The following is a 23373-nucleotide window of genomic DNA, read 5'->3' on the forward strand; positions in this document are numbered from 1 at the left end:
CACTTGCCACACATTTTACGGCTCATCATGGCTGCTTTTAGGTTGGGAGATGTTCATCAGTGGAGAAGCATCGACAAACAGGAATTCATGGCCTCATCAGTTTGACCCTCCTTGCAGGGGACGACACAAGCCTAGATGTGGCCTTGAGAGTTTTGGATCCAATTGCAAAATCCAATGTTTAAAGCCACCATGGGGCTAAAGAGATTTGAGGATATCCTCAGCTTCATCAAGTTTAATGATTAGAGCTCTTCTTGTGGCTGGGTGGTAGTTGCATTTTGTTTTTACCCCACATCTTTCTTTTTTATCATATCTCTTTAGCCCCATGGTGGCTTTATACATTGGATTTTGCAATTTGATACAAAAACGCTCCAAAATGGCCACATCTGGGCTCTTGTCCTCCCCTGCAAGGAGGGTCAAACTGATAGAGGCCATGAATTCCTATTTGATGCTTCTCCACTCTTTCCCTTTTGCTGCTGCAGCTCAAAGTTGTCTCAAAGTTGTTGCATTTCAGGACCTCATCAATTATGTCACTTGTGAACATCTCCCAGCCTAAAAGCAGTTGTGTTGAGTTGTGAAATGCGTGACAGGTGAATAGTTATCCACAGTGAATATGTTCCAAATTGCAAAAATTAACTAATATCAAAAATTCCTATAAAACTCCATAGGAATAGCCTACATATGGGTCATTTTTGACCCATGTCTGTAAACTGAAGGTAGTAATACAAAAACAATGGTTGTTTATAAAGTAAGAAAATAAAAAATAAAAATAAGTATTTGTGACAATCAAAAACAAGATATTTAATGAATACTTGGAATATTAAATTATAAAATGAGTTGATTTCAAAAGATATGGCAAAGAAACACTCAGCCATACATCAAATATCATAGGAAATGAATGCGGGTCATTTTAGACCTATGTTGTTCATTAGAGGGGTAGATTTTTATTCTAAAAGTAAGAAAGAAAAAATGAAAATAAACACTTGTGATGACCAAAAACAAGTTAATTGAGGAATACTTGGAATACTGAACGATTAAATTATTTTTTTGCGAAGATATAGAAAATCTAAAATCTGCCGGGTCCTTTTATGCTTTTATGTTGTGTATCAAAGGGTTAATCACAATGTCTTTAAAAATGGATTAATTTGCTATGGCTCTCCTCCGAGTTTCGACTACTCATCTGACTGTGTGTGTGTGTGTGAGTTGGCTCGGCCCTCCCTCATGCAGTACATTTACATTACATTTGGCTCGGCCCTCCCTCATGCAGTAGCCTATAATTGGTAGACACCGTGTGTATGATTGACAGGAACAGAATGTGTTTAATTATTTTCAATACAATTCAAATAATTCATTATTTCATTAGTACATAATCATTTTATTTCTATAGGCTATATTAATCCATAAAAAATATCTGCTCTTCAGATAGCCTATGCGAGCCAGCTCCCGATGTTCAAACTCATACTCGAATCGCGAACGATCCATTACTACAGACCACTGAATTGGCTACAACACCCTCTTGTTCCCAAGTAGGCTATTTGAATGTCCTATACTACTCAAGTGTTCTGTTTGAAACTCGATACCAGTACTGTTTCTTAAGCAAAAACCAGTTGAACTCGATCCCTCCATTTAGCTCAAGTTTGGTTTCGGTACTTGCCTTTTCATTCTAGTTGGTTATTTTTTCCACACGCAGGTCCATGTTCAGTGTTTGAATAAACTTGTGTTTATAAAGCCGGCCAAAGGGTGTTAAAGAAGTCCAGGAAAACAATCACAGGTAACTAGGACTATTGATCTCGATATACGCATTGGAGTGGAAACCTAGGCTCTTGTTAAACACTGTAAATTAATGTCTGTAAGAAATCTTAATCTTAAAGTGGTTTTAAACTACCTTATAAAATAGTATTGATACTTTTTCTAAAAGTTTTCGACTAAAACTGATTTTGGCGAGCGCAAACATTTTATTCAACCTTTTTCAGTTAAACATTGTTTTTGTGTTAACTAAAAGCAAGACCCCTTCATGAGCACTTACTCAAATCGTCATCACTGTCTCTAAAATATAGGGTATGTTATGAATGCACCTGTAGTCGAAGTGACCTCTGAAAGACAGGGGAATGTTATGAATACACCAATAATGTTCTGAACAGGCTGTGACACAGTATACCTCTGTAAGATCTTACGGGAATCACAAAAGTCAAAGTTATGTTTCTTGTTATCTGGGGTACAGTAGCTTTAATGTTTAACTTGATGTTCTAAAAACAAGAGATGGTTTCTGACACATTGAAAATATCTTGGGTCTAGTGCCAAGAGCCAAACATGCAGTAGTTGTGACACGTTTTCCACATTTACATAAAGCAAGAATAAGGTTTATATATGGCCTAATAGATAGCAGAAAGAATAACAAAACTAATGATACACCTGGTCCTGAATTTCCCCGCCCCCAAGGCTGACATGAATGAATCACTGGTGAAGACAAAGCTGATGAGTCTTGCGGGCCGGCTAGTGACCCCTGAACCCAAACTACAAGAGAGGGGTCAATGGAGCAGTAAAATTGAATTTTTGCTGGCAGTCTCTGGAAACATCATTGGTCTGGGTAACGTCTGGCGGTTTCCTTACCTATGCTACAAAAATGGAGGAGGTGAGCCTACCACTCTGTCTGACATGTTTAAAGTTGAATTACAAATCTGTGTGCAACTATCTCCTGAGAAACTGACTATCGCTAAATCAGTGGAAAAAATAATTCCAGTTTACTGTGTCAAGCAATTGACACATTTACAATACACCAAAAAGGGTCAGAGTAAAGATTTGTTAATCCAACCACAGTTCCGGTTGTGTAACCTATAGGATAGCAACAGATAACGCCAAAGCAGGGACATTTGGTTTTGTGCGTAAGGGAAAACAGCCCTGACATTGTATGTGCATGTGATACTGTAGTATGGGGGTTCAATTGATTTACCACAGATAGTCTTGCAGGACTCAACCCTAAGTGGGGTCCTATTGTGCTTTTCAATATTGTTTTGATAAAAATAAGAGAGTATCTGCACAAACATTTCAGAAAAGTGACTTCATAAGTGAATCATATATATATATATATATTGCTCCTCCAGTACACTCTGAAGTTATAAGAGTGGGATTAAATGTGTTAACATTACTATCATAGCATCCATATTTTAAAAACAGTTACAGTTGGACTGAAAAAAGCATCAATGTTTTATTCAAAAGGGGCTTTCTTCGTACCTTATGTCTTATTCTTGTTCACCTGCGGAATTCCTCTCTTCCTCTTGGAGACATCTTTGGGTCAATTCACCAGTCAGGGTGGAATCACTTGTTGGAGGAAAATTTGCCCACTATTTGAAGGTAATACAGTAAATTATTTATCTTTGTGATAGTGACAACAACCACACAATATGACACATTTTCACAAACCTATTTATACAGATTTTCTTTTCCTAAGTTAATCAGTCTTATTATTTTGAAAGAATTTTGGAAAGAAATATGTCCAGTGACAATAAACCTGAAGGTAACACTTAAAATTGGATGTTGTTGGGGGATGAACTCATGGAAATCTAATGGTGCAGAACCTGGAACACTCTAATGTTAAAGAATATGTTACATCTCAGTGGCACTCTACAAATTTACTTTTGCAGTAATACTTTAGTAATGCAGTCTTGTATGTTTTCTAACCCCACGGATTTATTCACTTTTGATAGGCTTGGGTTATGGAAGTCAAGTCGTTGTTTTATACTCTGGGGTGTATTACATCGTCATTCTGGCTTGGGCATTCCTCTACCTGTTCTCTTCCTTCAGCTCTGAACTGCCCTGGGCTAGCTGTCAAAACAGTTGGAATACAGGTAATTATATTTGCGCTTTAATTCATCCTGTGTTTAAAGGTTGCATCCAAATGCTAGTTTATAAAGTTTAAAATTGTGTGCTAAACTGTGCATGATTCCTTTCTGGTTTTGTGTGATGATTTTTTAAACGTAACAATTAAGATTTCAATCCTTTGATTTACCAAAAGACAACTGCTTTGAACATGACAAAAATAACACAGATCATCTCCTTGGGAAGACAAAATCATCGGACGTAGAATTCTGGGAGTAAGTGACTTTGCCCTTTTTCTGTTGCATTCAAAGACATAGATACGTTCTTTATATGTATGCTTTACTTAAAGGCATTTACTTATGTACTTACAGGAGAAGGATATTGGGTTTATCAGGAGGAATTGAGGAGATAGGAAATATTCGTTGGGAACTGGCACTGTGTCTCCTACTGTGCTGGATCATCTGTTACTTCTGTGTCTGGAATGGAGTGAAGTCAACAGGAAAGGTAAGGCATGTGTTTACCATGAATACTTGTGATGTATTGGATGTGCAAGACTGGACTCAAAACTGGTTCTCTCTCAGGTGGTTTACTTCACTGCCACCTTCCCCTATGTGATGCTGGGGGTGTTGCTAGTCCGCGGACTCACACTGCCAGGGGCCATAGATGGTATCAAGTTCTACCTGTATCCTGACCCAGCCCGTCTTGCTGACCCTCAGGTAAGAATGACCTGCTCGGTTACTAAATCTTTGTGTCTAGTCTTCCACCTTCCAGGTAATACCGTTTTGAAAGAACATTGAATACTAATTGCTCTTACTGATGTTTTAAAATGGAGGAATACTGTAATTGATTTTCATCACTGTAGGTATGGATGGATGCTGGGAGCCAGATATTTTACTCTTATGGACTTTGCACTGGTGTTTTGACAGCTTTAGGGAGCTACAACAAGTATAATAACAACTGCTACAGGTCCTTTTGAACTTTTGGTTGTATCCTTTCTTACTTTTCTTAAATCCTGAAATAGTAAGTCATACTGGCTATCTTTGTTTTTAATTTCAGAGACTGTATATACCTCTGCCTCCTAAACAGTTTGACCAGCTTTGTTGCTGGTTTTGCCATCTTCTCTGTGCTGGGTTTCATGGCTTATGAGCAAGATACTGACATCTCAATGGTGGCTGAATCAGGTAATACATATTGACAACTAGAGAGGGTACAATTTCTTAGGAAATTGTGAGGTGTGCTTGCGTTGGTTGCAGATGGGCAGCCTTTGTTTCCAGGCTGTGAATATCAACACCCTGTATTTTTATACACCCCTCGACTGATTAGCTCCTGCGATTCCCACACAGCAGAACATTTACCGGGGCTAGGTCTGAATGTAGGAGCAAAACGGAGCACAGCTGCCAGCTGTAGGTATATGCAGGTAGCAACAATAGTGCTAAATAACTATTTAACTTGTTGGCTCAATGACACCGGGTAACGTGTGCTGACGTTGTGACGTTACGTTAGCACTGAAGTCCTGTCTGCCACACAATGAAGCTCCTAAACCATGCAACGGAACGTAAATATAAATACAAGCAACGCAATTGTTAACAAGACGAACATTTTGACACATTCGCCGAAGGCTTGAGCACACCCAACTAAGGTCGCATCTTCCCCTATAGCAAGTTTAACTTGTGTAATAACACTGCTAAACTGTTATCAAGTGTAAAAACCTATCAGTTCATATATAACTACAATGTTGTTACTATAGGTATTGATATGTAGTTCCATGGTACTTAATGTAACCGTGTTGTAAAGTGTTGCCTGAAGCATTCTCTCCATATTTACCAACCAATTTGAGCTGTTTGTGCATGATTTGTTACATTGTCACTATTTCCTGGCAAAATATTGACCTAATCAGGTAATTTATGTACTTACAGGTCCTGGCTTAGCATTCATTGCCTATCCTCGTGCAGTGGCCATGATGCCAGTACCTCAGCTTTGGGCTACTTTTTTCTTCATTATGATAATCTTACTTGGATTGGACAGCGAGGTATAGGCAAAAATATGGTCACTTCTGATAAAATTCAGGTTTAGGCCCTGAAATACTATTCTTGAGATGAGGTCAAATTCATTTATAAAACTATAATACTAATGCTAATGTTTAACTCCATAGTTTGTGAATTATGAGTCCTTGGTCACAGCTATCTCCGATATGTATCCTTCCTTTTTCCGCCTTGGTTACCGTCGTAAACTCCTCCTACTTGTCATGTGTGTGGGGAGCTTCCTCCTTGGCCTACTGATGATCACAGAAGTAAGAAATCAAATAACTTCCACACACAAAGCAGTAGACACACATGCCTTCATTATAAACAGTTTATTTCAATCCAAACTTTTCTGATTATGAGGTTTTAAGACAGTTGAATTTCATATTAATAAATTGTGCCCGCAATATTTTCTGTTTTTGAAGGGTGGACTGTACGTGTTTCAGCTGTTTGACTATTACGCTTGTAGTGGAAGCACTCTTCTGTTCTTTGCCATTTTCCAGTCTGTTTGTATTGGATGGATATATGGTGAGTAAAATACGCTCAAAAGAAAGCATTTCATGGTTATGGAATACTTTGGATACTAACATAATTAATTATTTAGCTAGTTACAATAAACGTTATTGTTTTTCATTTTCAAAAATCATCCAGCTAGCTCTCGACGCTCATAAGGAATTTAACAAAAATGTTCATATAAAACAAATTATAAACGAGGTGTCCATTATGTAAGGGATAGGCCTAATGCCCGATGAGGTGTCCGTTATCATCAAATAATGGACGACGCATTATCCCACTTATACCATGGTCACTGCCAAGGCAATAACATTGCGTACAGTTCAGAAACAGTCACAATTATTTGACAGTATGTTTGACAAGAAGAGTAGCTAGCTAACCAGCCATGTCACTGTCCACAACTCAATATCAAGATTTTCACAAAAAATGTTGAATGGGGAACAGACATTTTTACTGGAACTACTTGTAGGTGACCATTATCATAAAATAATGGACACCTCTGCAACCAATCATATTTGAGTATTTACTCAGACCATGGTATAATACTAGATAAGTAATTGGTAAACCTGTAGTGGGAAAACACGTTATTTACCTTGAAGCTGTTAACCTGTTTCGAATATCTATGTCTGAAAGGTGCAGACCGCCTAAACGATAACATAAAGGACATGATTGGCTACCATCCTTTGGCATTCATAAAATATTGTTGGCAGTACATCACACCAGCTATCTGTATTGTAAGTATACTTTATGAGAACAAATTCATCACCTCCAAACCGTTTATATCACGTGAAAGTCTATGCAATTATAAACATAGGAATTTAAAAATGTTGTATATTAGTTTAAGTATGCTATTATTTAACTGTCATTGTACAAGCTGGAAGTCTACTTACTGACAAATGAGTTATAATATACTTAAGCTATGATACGATGATTATACAAATGATTTTAAACACTGAATAGGTAGTGTGCATCTGAACACATCATCAGCATCACAAGAGCTTTTATGCTCAACATATGCTGGTTTTCTCTCCTTAGGCCACATTTATTTTCTCCCAGGTCAAACATACCCCTGTCCAATTTAACAACAACTATGAGTACCCCTGGTGGGGCTATGCCATTGGTGGGTTTCTTACACTCTCGTCAACGCTCATTGTTCCTTTCTGGATGCTGTACTGTATTTCTACCACCCCTGGCACGCTCAGACAGGTAAGACAACTTTAGAATTGACTTCCTGTCATCATTTAATTATTTCAGGTGATTTCAGATATGTATAATGCAATATTGCCATTGCCGGTAAAGAGGCAAGTGAGAAAACTTCCGTCATGTTATTTATTTCTAAAGTTCTTTTTTTCTTTCTAAACTTATTTTACCGTGGCAACGGAATAGTACCGAAAATTTGTTTTTGGTCTATGAAGTTTACAGTGAAATCTATAGTTACTGAATTAAAGATAATACATGTCTCTTTTAATCTTCATAGAGGATTGCAAAGCTATGCACTCCTGCAGAGGACCTGCCTAAAATATCTCCAAATAAGGCCTTAAACCCTGCAGCATTCCAGACATTTACAGAATTGTGTACACTGCGAATAATAGAAACAACTAGTTCCAGGTAAAAAACCTGGGGGGTCGCATAACCTGCTTTCTGGAATACCCCCCTGGAGTTTACATTTTACATTTACATTTAGTCATTTAGCAGACGCTCTTATCCAGAGCGACTTACAGTAAGTACAGGGACATTCCCCCCGAGGCAAGTAGGGTGAAGTGCCTTGCCCAAGGACACAACATCATACAGGAGGGGCAGGGAATCGATCCGGCAACCTTCTGATTACTAGCCCGACTCCCTCACCGCTCAGCCATCTGACTCCCGAGTTAGATATAGGAGTTATATAGTTAGGAGTTAGATATCAATAAAAACAAGGAGACTTTAATTATCATACAGGTAAATAAAACTGTTACATTTCTTATGATAGCTTTTTAAATGACAAAATATGTAAAAAAAAACTGTAAATCTGGATACATTGATATACCTTAATTTTCCTTGATATTCCAACGTTTCAATGATTAATGTAATGTTGATGCTATGAGTTACTCAACCTATGAGTTACTTAAGTTGTACAATATTCCAAATGTTGATATGTTTACAAATAAAGGATATGTTTTTTATGCTTTTATGTTTTCTCCCTTAACACTGTTAATGAAATAAACAGAATTTATATAAATGTGTTGTGTGTAGTAACAGAAAATATATACTTAATCAACTCTCAACACATGGTTTGCATATAGAAAAAGATCTCCCACCTAGTAATAAAGGAATCAACCACTAGAGGGCCCTCATTCCACCGTTATTGCATGCCATCAGGAAAATAATGAAAAAGTCAAAAGATTGCTCTTTTGTTCACACTGGTTATATTGGCACTCAACAGCGGTGAAGGCTTTTAAATGAGGGTTCAAAAATGGGTAACTGTAGCGGAAGTTGTTTGGAACAAAACGAGTGCTAAGTAGAGCTATCTGTGAATGAAAATACTAAATATCCCTTGTATAGTTCAGTGATCTCTTATTTTCTAGTCTAGTGGTATATGTCTGAGTTTGTGTGTGAAGAATTGGTATATTTTGACAAGACCCAGGTAGCGGGAGTTTGTTACCATGGTGTTCCACTCAGAGGGGAGAATACATTTGTATTGAGAATATCTTGTGAATTTGTTAGGCTACTTGTTAATAAATTACTGTAAATTAGATGATGTAATAACGTTTTGATGCATACTGATTTAAATTAACATTTTAAATCTTCTAAATACACAATTATCACATGTCAATTAAGCATGTTCGAAACCACTTTAAAATATCTTCCATCAGGCAAATGTTGGACAGTAGTCAAACAATGACAATGTAAAACTCTACAAAAGCATAAACAATGAACACCCATGGCAACTTTAAATGAAAAAACTGTTACTTCCTTGTTAATTCCTTTGAGGGCATGAGAGTTCTTGCAACTGTACTTCTGAATGGCTAGTGATTAAGAGATACATGGATTAACAGCCCTTTAAAGAGGGACTGGATTCCTACTATGCATGCAGTGTCAGTCTGACCTTGGATTTGGGTTACATCCTAATCATGATGTATTATATCCAAAACCATCCTGCTTAAGATTGGTTTATTTCATGTCTGCCTAACTGGCCTACATTCAATATTATTTAGCAATTTTTTACTTCCTCTCATATAATTGATAGTATGCAATGACAATTTCAGATGATTGGAAAACTATTTTACAGGGACAGCTGGCCATTATCAGAGACAGGTCATGTACGTAGGGCTGCCATCTTTAAAAAAAACCTGAGATATTTTTGGCGGGGCGACATTTCATGTGTGTTTGCTACCCCTCATCATCAGACATCCCAACTTGCAGAGACTCATTTCCGGGAGGTGGCTTCTCTGCGTTAGCAGGAATACTTGGTTGGCATTGACTTCTCAAATACATACAGGGTATGGCATGAAAGCGTGTGAACTGGTTGAAATTCGTGTGTCTCACGGCCAATGCGTGACAGTTGGCAGCCCTGCGTACGATAGATCCAGGCAAATGCTAGCCGGTGTCCTCACAATTTATGGGCTAACTCGGGCAGGGGTTTGTGAAAGTTGTTCCCAGTAAAAACCTATCACTGACATCCTCTGGTCCACACTATTGCTAAACTTTCTCACGCTTTAAGAGGAATTTTTAGCTACACACTCGGGCTCTCTACCGCCTCTCTCTTCATGCTTTCTCCCCTCTCTCTTCGCGCTCTCTCCCCCTCGCTCTTCGTGCACTCTCATCTCATCAGTTACCAAACAGTGCGGGCTAACACCCCCTTATAGACCACCGGTATCAGTAATACTCTGCTAACAATACTCGGCGAAAATCTGCTATACGTTTTGGGGGCGACAATTATATGTTCTCAAGGGCAAGATGTTAAATGTATATTATTACTATTATTAAAATGTCCTTATGTTCACAGTGATTTATTGGGGGGGACCAATCATATTTTTCCCAGGATGGGGGGGGGGGGGGGGGGGTAGTGTCTCCCTACCACCCCAGGATTTCTGCCTATGGTAATAGTAGTAGTTCTAAAATGCCAATTTTAAGTTTAGTCATGAATATTATTACATTTTTTATGATAATTTCGGACAGCGCGCGTGGTTGCCTGTCGGGGGATGTCCCCCCCCCCCAATATATATTATGATAACGGCCCTGCCTCAAAGACAGTGTCCTTGTGGTTAAAATCTTTGTGCGCTGATGGCTTGAGGGAGACAGCTGTCCCGTCAAAGATCATCTCAACTATGTGGTACCTTTTAAATCCCTTACAATTACGTGTAAGGTGTCAATCCAATTGGGGAGGATTGGCGGTAATGAGGGGGAAAACTCCCTGGGTTTAACAGCTTGGGAGTGACAATTCTGGACTCTAAGCGGATGGACACAAGCTCCTTAAGCATAAATCCCTCCTTGAGATGTTGACATACAAAGGATTGATAATCTGACATAAGGGGCACACTCTCATTTGAACTTGGTTATGTACATCAGTTTCATTTGTCATACATTTCTGTATTAGTCATATGTTTACAGATATCTCAGACAAGTTTGATATTTTTGAACCTTTTGCAAACTAGAAATGGGCTCGTATTGACTTAATTTTTGGTTTATTCTGTAAAATAACCTAAACCTGCCTACCTCTTAATTGATCATAAGATTACTGTTATTTTACACAGAATTGGGCAAAATTAAAGTATAAAGTTTAGGAATCCAGAGAATTTCTTTGTACTATAATTTCGGTTTTTATCTTTGTCACATGGTAAGTGTACGTCTTTGGACTGATGTCACAATATTACTGTAACAGACAATCTGATCTAACAGTGTAAATCGTTCGAAACTACATTGCAATAACACACACAGGTGTCAAATAGAAATTGAGAATATATACACAGTACAAACAAGCAGTGTTGGGCAATGTTACTTTTTAAAGTAACTAATTACAGTTACTAGTTACATTACTTGTAAAGTAACTAGTCACGTTACTTAGTTACTTGCTGTAGAGAGTAAGGCAACAAGTTACTTTTGCGTTACATTAAGAAAATTATTTTATTTCTAAGACAATTCACCTCAGTCACTCTTATGCCCAGAAGGCACATTTAATGGATTGACCTCAGCAATAGCACATATTGTACTGAATATTCAGTTTCACTCGCATATAACGTGATCAATCTTCATTATATAGCAAGACGGATCAAGGTAATAATCCACCATAATGAAAATAAATATTTGCATAAGTTCTTGAATCAAGAAACTCTTTAATCAATAAATACTGTTGTAAAATGCCAGGCAAAGTTAGATAAATCTACAATTTATTTAGGTTTGAATCTAGAGGAAATTGGTAAATTTCTTCATTACATTTTAAATTACTTCATTGGATGGTTCATTAAGTAATGGATTTACAGTTTACTTTGTGCTCTCCTGATTCTAAGTACACTATCCTTATTAGATTCAGCTTGAGCTTTATCGTAGAAGGATTACCTCAGGTAGTCCAAGAAAATAATGAAAAGAGATGAAAACAATAGGAGACACAGCAATGGACTGCTAGTATTATAATTAGCATGATTACTAAAACTAGATTTTACACAACCTTCAAAGATGTAGGCCCACATCTGCAGGGTACTTCTGCAATCACTTTGCAAAGTTTCAACAGTCACTTAGCCTGGATTTTCAAGCACCAAGTTGTTTACTTGGTTTCAATGCCCTGCTTGGATGGTTAATTAAGTAATGGATTTATGCTCCTTTTACAATCAATAATGACACTATCCTAATTATCAGCCATACCACAGTCATGGTGAACCAGAAACGTTACCAAATATGTGGCCCCAAATTACTTATTTTAAATCATTTATTGGTCAAGTCATGTGATGCCCCATGTGTGTCTGATGTGCATTGTGAACACAAAAAAGTAATTATTTTGGTAAATTGTAAGATTTATAGTAGAGATTTTACTTATACAGGACCTAATTTGTATTCCAGGTAAATATGTTAGGGCCTCTGTTGTTGTTAAATTAGACAAAATAACACTAAAAATTCACAAACATATCTGTACCATATACAGTACATGTCTTTTGAATACAAGTTTGTGAATTGTGGTGCAACATTTTTTTTATCACATTCAAGCATTTATCGTAGACTATTCATTGTGATCTTGTCTCTAAATAATTCAGTTTTTTCACTTGGTTTAAGTAGTTTAAAGTAGTCTTTTTTATTGGTTGATCTAAGCAGGTAATGTCTTAAGCTCATTCTACTGAAACTAAGGATATCCTAATTAGCAGCAATTTACTTGTTACTGTACATTGCCCAGCCATTTAAATTGTGTAAATGGTTGAGCCCCACATTAACCTGATTGTAAGGACATTGTAAGGACATTCCAATTATCTGCTAAAGGAAAGTTACAATCGTTGAGGCTATGATAATACTCATTACGTTTTTCTTAAGTTAGGGTTAGGTATTAAACTTGCCTAGTAAGAGTTATAGCCACAGACAATAAAAGTACTACAGCAAAGAGGATTATACTTTGCTCTGTACACTTTTGTTACAACCCCACTTTCTTTATTTTAAATGATGAACGTTTTCACTACCGTCGGTAGCTGATCACTACTGTATCTTTGATGTTGCATGTACTCTTACAATCAAGAGTGTTCAAATCCACTGTTGATCCTAAGTGTTTCAAACACTGCAGCCTACAATTGGGGGGTTTGCAATGTGCATAGATATACTGTAATTCTTTTTTAAATGTTGTTTTTTAATAATAATAATAATCACGTTAATCCCTCTATTTTATTGAAACACAATGGGTTAACATGTCGTAGAAGTGCAGAGACCTGCAAGAGGCCTGTGTTCTCAGCATCACAGTCATCACTTGATAAAACTAAGTTCTCTTCTTCCTCTTCAAAAGCCTCTTTAGAAGAAAACACTAACTATGGACACCAACAGGCCTACACTGTATAACCATGGTTGTGTACCAGATTTTTTAAATGTATAAGACACAGTCATTGTTACTGCTTTTAAGGTCGTTATTAAAAAAATATTTTTTTCCATTCAATATTTTAAATGAAACAACTGTGACCCTATCTTGAACTGACCTATACTTGAACTCAATAAAATTATCTGAATGGAAAGCCCTTTACCTCCACAGCTCTTCTCAGAGCTGTAAGGTTGGGATTCAACAGTAAGAGGCTTAGCTTCTCGTGCGGTACAGGCCAGCAGTCAACTGTCGTCTTCGCCGGGTGCTACAGTAGATATTATTCAAATAGCAATACTGGAAAAACGTCCTTTCTCTCCCTTGTTCCTTTATATTTTAGTAATTTACAGTTTAAGGATCAACCGTAATACCATGTTAATACATAGCAGTCTATGTACTGTATCTACAATGTTATTGTAAGCCTTTCTATGTAGTTGCATTGTAATTACTATCCTTTCAAGGTGTTTTCAAACCTTTTATGAATCAACGTAGAGTAGCAAGTGTATAGTAAGTAAAATAAGTCAAAGTACAATAACAATTAGCAATGTTTCTATCTGCCTTAAGTAAGCCTGCAGCCGGGAACCGTAATAAGGATGGTGTTAATTGTTAAAGTGGTAAATGTAAAGCCTTTAACTTGTTAACATCTCGAGTAATTATTGCTGTATCCTTTAGACTTTGTGAGAAACCATTCAACTAATTCAATTGAATTAATGTAGAATTCACGGAAACTAGTTATATTCAATAAATATTATAAGTATTATAACAAGAGCTCGATCATTTTTGTTCCTCCTGTGTCACAGCAGAAATCAGGATAGTAAAAAGTAATAGAGATTGGGAAAATACAAGCAGAGATTCACTTAAGACTGAACGAGTAAAGGGCCATTAAGTTTGGTGCAAGCCATGCTTTGTGCAAGAATATGCAATGACATGACAAAGCCTTTTTCCAACCAATGATCATATAGGCAATATTTACTACAGCTGAATATCAGCAAGGTATGTATTTATTTTTTAAATATGTCACATCTGAAATCATAATCATGAAATCAAGACATGGTCATTGACAGAAAGTGGTACGATTTTTGAAGATGACATTGTAACAGGAAGCTTTTCTCTAAATATGAGTCAAGATGTGTTGACATTTACATTTGACATTTAGTCATTTAGCAGACGCTCTTATCCAGAGCGACTTACAGTAAGTACAGGGACATTCCCCCCAAGGCAAGTAGGGTGAAGTGCCTTGCCCAAAGGCACAACATCATGTGGCACGGCGGGGAATCGATCCAGCAACCTTTTGATTACTAGCCCGACTCCCTCACCACTCAGCCATCTGACTCCCTGTGTTGCTGGGCGTTTGCATGTCTAAGATCAGTGTGTACATTTAAAACGCACACATTTTAATTGGAGGTCAAGATATTATAAGGATAAAATACATAGTAACAACTGCATCTTTAATAAAGTCAAGTGGATTGGTTTCCCTATCTGTGAAAGAGGCAGGAGATGCAGTATGCACAGTATGCACTTGTTCATAAAAATCACATTCAAGTTCAAGTTCAAGTCTTTTATTTGTCAGATGCACAGAACAACACAAGGTTAGACTGGGCACTGAAATTCTTAAGACAAGACAACGCAAGCACCTGACATAACATAACATATAAGTACACGGAACAAATTTACATCTATGCTGAGCTTAGATAAGTGAACTTCCTAAATATACAGATAGCAATAAATAAACAACTATATTAACCCTAAAACTTCCTAAATTACAGATAACAATAAATAGTACGCTATACTAACCCTTATGCACAAAAAACCTGTTTCATGCAAGAAGTATCCCACACATTTTTTGTCACCATGAGGTATGATTTTGCAAACACTATGCACAAGTAATTTACATACAGGACTGTTGTTGTATTATTGTATTCAAAGCATACCAATTAGGTGATTTCAGGTTAGGGCCATGAGTTAACAATAATATACAGTCTACTCTAGATGTTGCTGCAGGATAGAAGTAAAACTGACCTAAATTAACATTTTAGTGAACCAACCCAATTGACTCCAGACTAACAGGATAGAGCACTAAGCAAATCATTTGTTTTTGGTGGAAGTCATAGTATAATTGGATTACACCATTGAGCCCATTGTTTCATTAGTTTTGAGCTAACGTTGTATCAGTATACAGCATGGAAATTAGAGACTTGATTTATTGACTGGTCAACACAGCTTTCTAAAAAGATATGTTCATATTACATGCTGCAATTTTGTTACTTTAAAACTGTAAATAAAATATCTTAGTAATGTTTTTTTAGTATAAGGATTTGTTTGAAAATACAGCTAGTGTAAATGTTGTGACATTGTGTTAACCCTTGTGCAGTCTTAACATTCTGTATACACCCCTTGTCCTAAGGGTAAAAAATGACCCACCATTACCAACTCCTAAAATAAAGCAGCAACATTACATTTTAAACCCCTAATCTATTTAGTATGAAGAAACAACCTGTCATTCATCACAAATGTTGTGAATAGGTAGGTTTTACCTCTTCAGAGTGCAGAAAAACTGCATTTAACCAGTGGACAATCATTCGTTTTTATTAAAGCAGGCCTGTCATAACTGTTTTCTTTACTAAAGTAGAGGTGTATTATTGCATCCTGCTCTGGGTTGTGTTATTCCCCATCGTCTTCTTCAGATACCTCCTCTTCTAAATCATTCTTCTCTTGTTCTTTCTGCTTTATGGACGTCTGAAAAAATCAGATCTATGACCTGTAGATCTGAGAGCTGAGACCCCATCCCTGTTGGGCGCTGAAATGTGCACTCAGCAAAGAATACTGGCAAGGGGGGGTGTTTTTTTTTAATGTTTTGGTCACTCTCATAATCTTTCAAGTTGAAAAAAACAAAATATTTAGAGGGTTTCCTATTATGATAAACATAATGGCGGGACATTTTTGACCCCTAAGACAAGACAAGGGTAAAACTAGCATGTCACACAGAAGCTTCTCTCTCCTTTCGTGTCGTAAGTCCCTGTCAATCACAAACTAAATCCTTCTGACTTGTGAAAGCAATAGATTCAAAAGAGGTGTCTTATGGGGTTATCATGTTGCTGCAGATCTTAATCTGATTATAGAGTGGATTTCAAAACTTGAGGTGTGTCTTCTTATGTGCCTATATAACTGTATGTCATCACAGTGTAGACTGGTAGCTTTGAGTTTTTCACTTGGCTCACAGACTAAACTTTGCTGTTAAGACCATTAAAGATGAACGGCACAGAGGGTGACAATTTTTACATCCCCATGTCCAACAGGACTGGACTTGTGAGGAACCCTTACTTTTACACTCAATACTACTTGGCTGAACCATGGAAGTTCAAGGCACTTGCTGCCTACATGTTTTTATTGATCTGTTTTGGCTTCCCCATCAATGGTCTGACACTGTTGGTTACAGCTCAGAACAAGAAACTCCAGCAACCTCTTAACTTTATCCTGGTAAACCTGGCCTTTGCAGGACTGATCATGGTTATTTTTGGATTCACAGTGAGCTTCTATTGCTCACTGCAAGGTTACTTGGTTTTGGGAGAACTGGGCTGTCAAATTGAAGGCTTTATGGCTACACTTGGAGGTGAGAGAGGTCTTTAGTCATTTATAAGAATTATATATATATATATATATAGACATATATATATATATATATACATATATGTATATATATATTCTAACTATAATGTCAACCATTTGTATGGAACTGTATGGCATGAGTGTAATTTGTTCATAATGTACTACTCCATCACTCTCAATTTCGGTCTGTCATTCTACCTCCAGGTCAAGTTTCCCTGTGGTCTCTTGTGGTATTGGCTATTGAGAGATACATTGTTGTCTGCAAGCCTATGGGGAGCTTTAAGTTTGGGAACAACCATGCTTTTGCAGGAGTTGGATTTACTTGGTTCATGGCATCAACTTGTGCTATACCCCCATTGGTCGGCTGGTCAAGGTAGGCCTGTGTAAAAACCTAATGGAGACTTAAAGGAAGAGCAATAAACGTTAGTGAAAGTTTCTCCAACTGTTTGGTGTGGTTTTATCACAGGTACATTCCAGAGGCACTGCAGGTATCTTGTGGGCCAGACTACTATACATTGAACCCTGTCTACAACAACGAATCGTTTGTCCTCTACATGTTCAGTTGTCACTTCTGTGTTCCCGTCACAACCATCTTCTTTACGTATGGAAATCTTGTGGCCACTGTCAAGGCGGTAAGGAATACTTGTCCAGAATTACTTACACAGTCAGTCGGAAAGACATACAGACCAAACCAAACACACACCTTCACTATGGAGTGTAATCAGTGTCAACTGTTTGATAGATATCTAGTCCTACGCACATGCAGGTGTTATGTGTGCTTAGCATACTGACACCATTGCCCAGCGCACAAACAGCTGTGCACATATTGTAAATATGTAAATATACCCGCCTAGATGTGTGAGCTCTTTCGGTTTGGGTTGGATTAGGTTCAAGGCCAGATTAGTACCCCAAAGGGCCCCTGGGCACTGAAGCTCAATTTTAGCATGGTGTGGATGCGAGTCCAGCCATGGATTGTTTGTCTAAGGCTGTGAACTACTGAAAACTAATGGTACAAAACTCATTTCTAAAAAGCGATCTAACCCCTGCCAAAAGATTTCACATGTTTAGGCAGAGAGGTGTGCGCAGGTTTGTATGCTCTGCTGACAAAGTATTTGAAGCACACACGTCACCTGCCTGTGCGCACGCCTCATCAAATGTTACATGCTGTATTACTTTTTCTTGTCAGGCTGCTGCTTCCCAGCAAGATTCAGCATCAACCCAGAAAGCTGAGAGGGAAGTGACACGCATGTGCATTCTGATGGTCTGTGGTTTCCTTCTGGCCTGGGTCCCGTATGCCAGCTTTGCTGCATGGATCTTTTTTAATAGAGGAGCTTCCTTCTCTGCCCAGGCTATGGCAATCCCTTCTTTCTTTTCTAAGACATCTGCTTTGTTCAACCCTGTTATCTATGTACTGATGAATAAACAGGTGAGCATAGCAAAATCTGCACTGATATGACATGATGTGCATCTCACATTTCTGTTTGTGTCTCATCATCAATGTGTATGTGTTCAGTTACCCAAACAAAAATGTAGCTCCTTGCAAATGAAAAAAATATTTTTTACATACATTGCAAGAAATAACAATATGTGATTTTGTAGACTTCAGAGCACTAAACAACTAAATACTGCATTTCAATGTAATCTCTCTTCTTTCCCTCCATGTCCTTACCTTATCTCTGTGCTCGACAAAGTAAAGTCACTTTTAGCACATTTGCCCCTGACTTTTGTTTCTTCCTCTCTTCCTCTTCAGTTCCGTAACTGCATGCTCACCACCTTATTCTGTGGCAAGAACCCTCTTGGTGACGAGGAGTCATCTCAGGTGTCAACAAGCAAGACAGAAGTGTCCTCTGTGGCTCCAGCATAGAGACATTGAGTACATCTACTTACACAGACAGCTCTGACCCACTCCTCAACTGATATTTAGAGCAGTCTTTGGATGGACAGTTCTGTTCATATACATATGTTTGCAAATATTTTAACCTGGAATGTTCAGCTTGTATTTCAAACAACTCCACATTCCAAGGACCATTTCATATCATGCCTGGCTTATTTGCAAGGACACAGCTTGAGGTGAATGTTTTGATTTAAATATATCCATAATAACACGAGTCATGCGAAGGACAGATTCAACTGTAATAGCATATAAAAATAGCTATTCTCGGAAATAGAAATACTGTTCATCAACCCAAGTCTCCCATTTCCCAGAAGCATCTAAGCTAAGCATCCAAGATTTGTGACTCACAGAAACAAAACTAAGCCATTCAAACACAAGCTCAAGACAAGTGACAAATACTTAATGTCACTTATCAACTGAGATGATATGCCATATTAAGAGTCAAACATGTTTGTTCATAGCACTGTTAGAACATCGCTATAGCTACCACAACATGTTATTGGAAATGTAGTTTGTTCTTCTGAATAAGGTTGTTGACATATAGCTTTGGAATGAATATTTCAGTTAAGTTTTCTGCTTTGCACAAATGTATCAATGGATTCTGTTTATATGGATTTATTTTATGTACATTTTAGTGTGTTTAGCGTGTTAATAAAATGTAAATATTTAATATATTAATATACAGTACGTAAATAAAAGATTTCATGAAAAATTTGTCATTGCATTCAGAATTATTTTTGCAACTTTAAGTAGAATTATTTATCACAGGTTTGTGGTTATAAGTCATTGTAATTTATACTTACTTAGAGACTTGTTGCTCTTGTTGGTTAGTGGTAGCTGATTGTAGCTGTTGTATTCTATTTTTTAGTTAATCTTATATTTTTATTTTACTGTTGCTTGTTTTTTCTACGGGTACACTTGCACTTACAGATTCATGTTGTTTAAATTGTAACTTGCTAACTACATGCTCTTATGGTTTTTCCCTTTGGCACTTATTTTTGGTTGTTCACAATGTGTGCTTGTTTTGGCTACCCGTAATGCTTTGGGGCTATCTTGTTGTTATTATCAGTGACCTACGCACTTTGTAAAGCTCTTTCTTGGAGGTCGCTTTGGATAAAAGCGTCTGCTAAATGAATAAATGTAAATATAAATATATGAATAATTTACATATAATATAAATAATATTATCCTATGCTGTCTGTATTATGTAGAACTTTCTACAATAGCAAATCCGAAGTTGACATCAGCAAAATATATTTCTGTTAATGCATGATATGACTTTTGATGGTAAAAATGAACAAAGGTATTTGTATTTAAATAAAGGTTGAAAAGGTATTTTATCGCTAGATGTGGTTAGCGTAAACTATCTCTAGATTAACTTAACTTTAGGTTACAGGCACATAACATGGATTCTTCAAATGGACCAACTGTCACAACGTGTGGAGGGGTAGGACCCAAACGCAGGAGAGTCGGCAGGAGTTGCGAACAAAAAGGGGTTTATTCTCAAAATGGGAAACACACAAGGTACACGCAGGGACAAAGGGTAATGCCAAGACAAAGACTGGACACAAAACAGGAACCTAAATACACAGAAACAAACAAGACACAGGTGAACACAATGAAACTAACGACAACAGAACGAGACACAAGAAGTGAAGACAATGACAGGGAAACACTAGGACAGGGCAAAACCAAAAACAACAGGGGGGCACGGCTGTGGCCGTGTCACCAACTTTACTTCCCCAAAACTACCGGTATTTCCCAGAACACCTGCTAACCCACTCATACATCACTTCCCTTCATGTGATGTATCATCTCATTTACATTTACATGTATTCATTTACCAAACGCTTTTATCCAAAGTAACTTACAAGAAAGAGTTTTTCAAAAAGTGCAAGGAAGATTGAAACAAAACACATCATTCAACATAAATAACCTTGTAATATCTGCCCCACTGCCTGACATAGTAACAAGTCTTTAACACATCATTCTCAAAGCCCAACCCACACCAAATCTAAAACTTGTGTAAAAGTCGTGTTTGGTAATCTTCTACTACATGATCAAGTGATCATGACAACACCATTTAAGTAATCAAAATCCTCTTCCAATGGGCCACCTTTCACCTCCAACTGCAGTTTAGCCATAATCAGTCTGCTTAGTAAGGTATAAAACCCTACTCTCAGCATCACTTGGAATAAGAGAACTAGCGGACACTTGTTGCAGCCACAGAAAGCTACTCTCTCATTCTACTGTTACTTTAATCCTTACTCAGTAAGGATGAACGGCACGGAGGGAAACAACTTTTACATCCCCATGTCCAACAGGACCGGGCTGGTCAGGAGTCCTTTTGAATACCCACAGTATTACTTGGCGGAGCCATGGCAATTCAAGCTTCTTGCTTTCTACATGTTTATCCTGATCTGTTTAGGCCTTCCCATCAATGGTCTCACATTGGTGGTTACAGCTCAGCACAAGAAGCTCCGGCAACCTCTTAACTTTATCCTGGTCAACTTGTCTGTGGCTGGAACAATTATGGTTGTCTTTGGATTCACCGTCACCTTCTACACCTCTTTGTTTGGCTACTTTGTTTTGGGACCACTGGGCTGTGCAATTGAAGGCTTCATGGCAACCCTTGGAGGTAAAAATGTAGTTTACAGCACATTTAGTAATCAGGTTATAGAGTAAAAAAAATGTGTGCCATTATTGTAGTTTATTAACAAAACGTATTGTTGTATCATGTGTGCATACTTGTAGTGGACTGTCATTTGTGTTTCTCTCTCTTTTTGCTGAATAGGTCAGGTTTCTCTGTGGTCTCTTGTGGTCCTGGCTATTGAGAGATACATTGTGGTCTGCAAGCCCATGGGCAGCTTTAAGTTTGGGGCCAACCATGCTTTCGCAGGCTGTGCGTTCACCTGGTTCATGGCAAGCACTTGTGCTGTTCCCCCATTGGTCGGCTGGTCAAGGTAGGTTTCTCTTTAAATCTTCTGAAATTCAATGGACAGTTAAGCCATTGTAAGGCATGAGCTGCATGATTAATTGGTTGAGATTTTGTTCACCAGTAGTTGTGTACCAACTTGAGAACATCTGAAGGTTTTAAGTGTATGTGTTTGACGGCCTGATTTGAATTCAGACAACACGGAATTATTGAGAAGTAATCCACATCTGAGTTCTAGTCCTCCACTCAGGAACATATTAAGTTCTGTGAAGGTCTCCCCTGTGGACAGTACAATACTGTTTCATCATTGACTGTGTAGGAGTAATATTCCAAGATTCACCCTGTTGAAATGTTATCCCCAGGTACATTCCTGAGGGCATGCAGTGCTCCTGTGGTCCTGACTACTATACCCTGAGCCCAGGCTACAACAACGAGTCCTATGTCATGTACATGTTCAGCTGCCACTTCTGTGTTCCAGTCACCACAATCTTCTTCACCTATGGAAACCTTGTCTGCACAGTCAAAGCGGTAGGACAGTCATTAAATTATCTTGTAGGCTGGACCACCTAACCATGGTATAGCTAAGAATGCTCAAACGTGCACAAAACAAGCACACTATTATGTCAATTTAACATTAAAGTTGGACTTTACAAATCAATAACTTATCAACAACCTTATTATTGTCAGGCTGCAGCTTCCCAGCAGGACTCAGCATCTACCCAGAAGGCTGAAAGGGAAGTGACACGTATGTGTGTCCTGATGGTCTTGGGCTTCCTGGTTGCCTGGACGCCCTATGCCAGCTTTGCTGCATGGATCTTCTTCAACAAAGGTGCTGCCTTCTCAGCCACTGCAATGGCTATTCCAGCCTTCTTTTCAAAAAGTTCAGCCTTGTTCAATCCTGTCATCTATGTCCTGATGAATAAACAGGTATGTTTGAAAATGTTGTAAAGCATAAAAATTATACACGCAAAAAGTATCATCATCATCCTTATCCTAAATATTGTGTAAAGTTTCAATCAAATTGAATCAAATAATGTATGATTTTTCTCCTTTGATTTCCCTGCAGTTCCGTAACTGCATGCTCACCACCGTGTTCTGTGGCAAGAACCCTCTTGGTGACGAGGAGTCCTCTCAGGTGTCAACAAGCAAGACAGAAGTGTCCTCTGTGGCTCCAGCATAAAATTGCATAAATTCAAAATCATTTCCTTTTTTGCACAAACTGGTACTTGATGGACATATTTATCAATCAGGCTTCATCATATAGTATCCCTAATAACCATTTAGCCGCATATAATTTACTGGAGAAATAAACTATATATCAAGCTTTGTCAACCACCACGATGAACTTGGATGATGTCTGCACAAAGAATAAGTGACATGATGTTTTGATCCTTGGTAAAAACAAAACAAACAGAACATCTGCAGAATTTAACAAACGTTTGATCTTTGCACCTGGTAAACGATCAGCTTCAGGAAGTATTCAAATTAGAAAAAAAATTGTTGCAAGACTACACCTGTAGGTAATCTTTAAAATACCTTTGTATTAAGTCAAGGCTAGCATTTCTTTTTC

The 23373-nt window shown here is 37.8% G+C and overlaps 3 protein-coding genes across 7 annotated transcripts; all 3 read left to right on the top strand.

The window, feature by feature from the left end:
- The first annotated feature begins 1603 nt into the window (after positions 1–1603).
- On the top strand, positions 1604–8049 carry slc6a22.2 (solute carrier family 6 member 22, tandem duplicate 2). 5 transcript variants are annotated; one of them, XM_047025395.1, is made up of 15 exons: positions 1604–1768; positions 2437–2629; positions 3214–3348; positions 3702–3842; positions 4010–4088; positions 4185–4317; positions 4395–4529; positions 4676–4779; positions 4870–4994; positions 5730–5842; positions 5966–6103; positions 6260–6362; positions 6981–7081; positions 7404–7553; positions 7825–8049. In XM_047025395.1, the coding sequence occupies exons 2-15, from the start codon at positions 2443–2445 to the stop codon at positions 7957–7959; spliced, it is 1779 nt and encodes a 592-aa protein (XP_046881351.1). In that variant the 5' UTR covers positions 1604–1768; positions 2437–2442; the 3' UTR covers positions 7960–8049. The 5 variants fall into 5 exon arrangements, with proteins under 5 accessions (XP_046881351.1, XP_046881350.1, XP_046881349.1 ...); XM_047025394.1 differs by having other exon boundaries at positions 1605–1768; positions 6987–7081; positions 7383–7553; XM_047025393.1 differs by having other exon boundaries at positions 1607–1768; positions 7383–7553.
- An 8538-nt stretch (positions 8050–16587) lies between these two features.
- LOC124470784 (green-sensitive opsin-1-like) lies at positions 16588–19539 on the top strand. The gene is made up of 5 exons (XM_047024889.1): positions 16588–16978; positions 17179–17347; positions 17441–17606; positions 18161–18400; positions 18725–19539. Exons 1-5 carry the CDS (start codon positions 16618–16620, stop codon positions 18836–18838), a joined length of 1050 nt encoding a protein of 349 aa, XP_046880845.1. The 5' UTR covers positions 16588–16617; the 3' UTR covers positions 18839–19539.
- Positions 19540–21145: 1606 nt separating this feature from the next.
- Positions 21146–23036, top strand: LOC124470760 (green-sensitive opsin-4-like). Its single transcript, XM_047024818.1, has 5 exons — positions 21146–21506; positions 21663–21831; positions 22166–22331; positions 22491–22730; positions 22870–23036. Exons 1-5 carry the CDS (start codon positions 21146–21148, stop codon positions 22981–22983), a joined length of 1050 nt encoding a protein of 349 aa, XP_046880774.1. The 3' UTR covers positions 22984–23036.
- The last annotated feature ends 337 nt before the right edge of the window (positions 23037–23373 follow it).

The sequence above is a fragment of the Hypomesus transpacificus genome, chromosome 9, assembly GCF_021917145.1.
Source record: "Hypomesus transpacificus isolate Combined female chromosome 9, fHypTra1, whole genome shotgun sequence".
Classification (NCBI taxonomy): Eukaryota; Metazoa; Chordata; class Actinopteri; order Osmeriformes; family Osmeridae; genus Hypomesus; species Hypomesus transpacificus.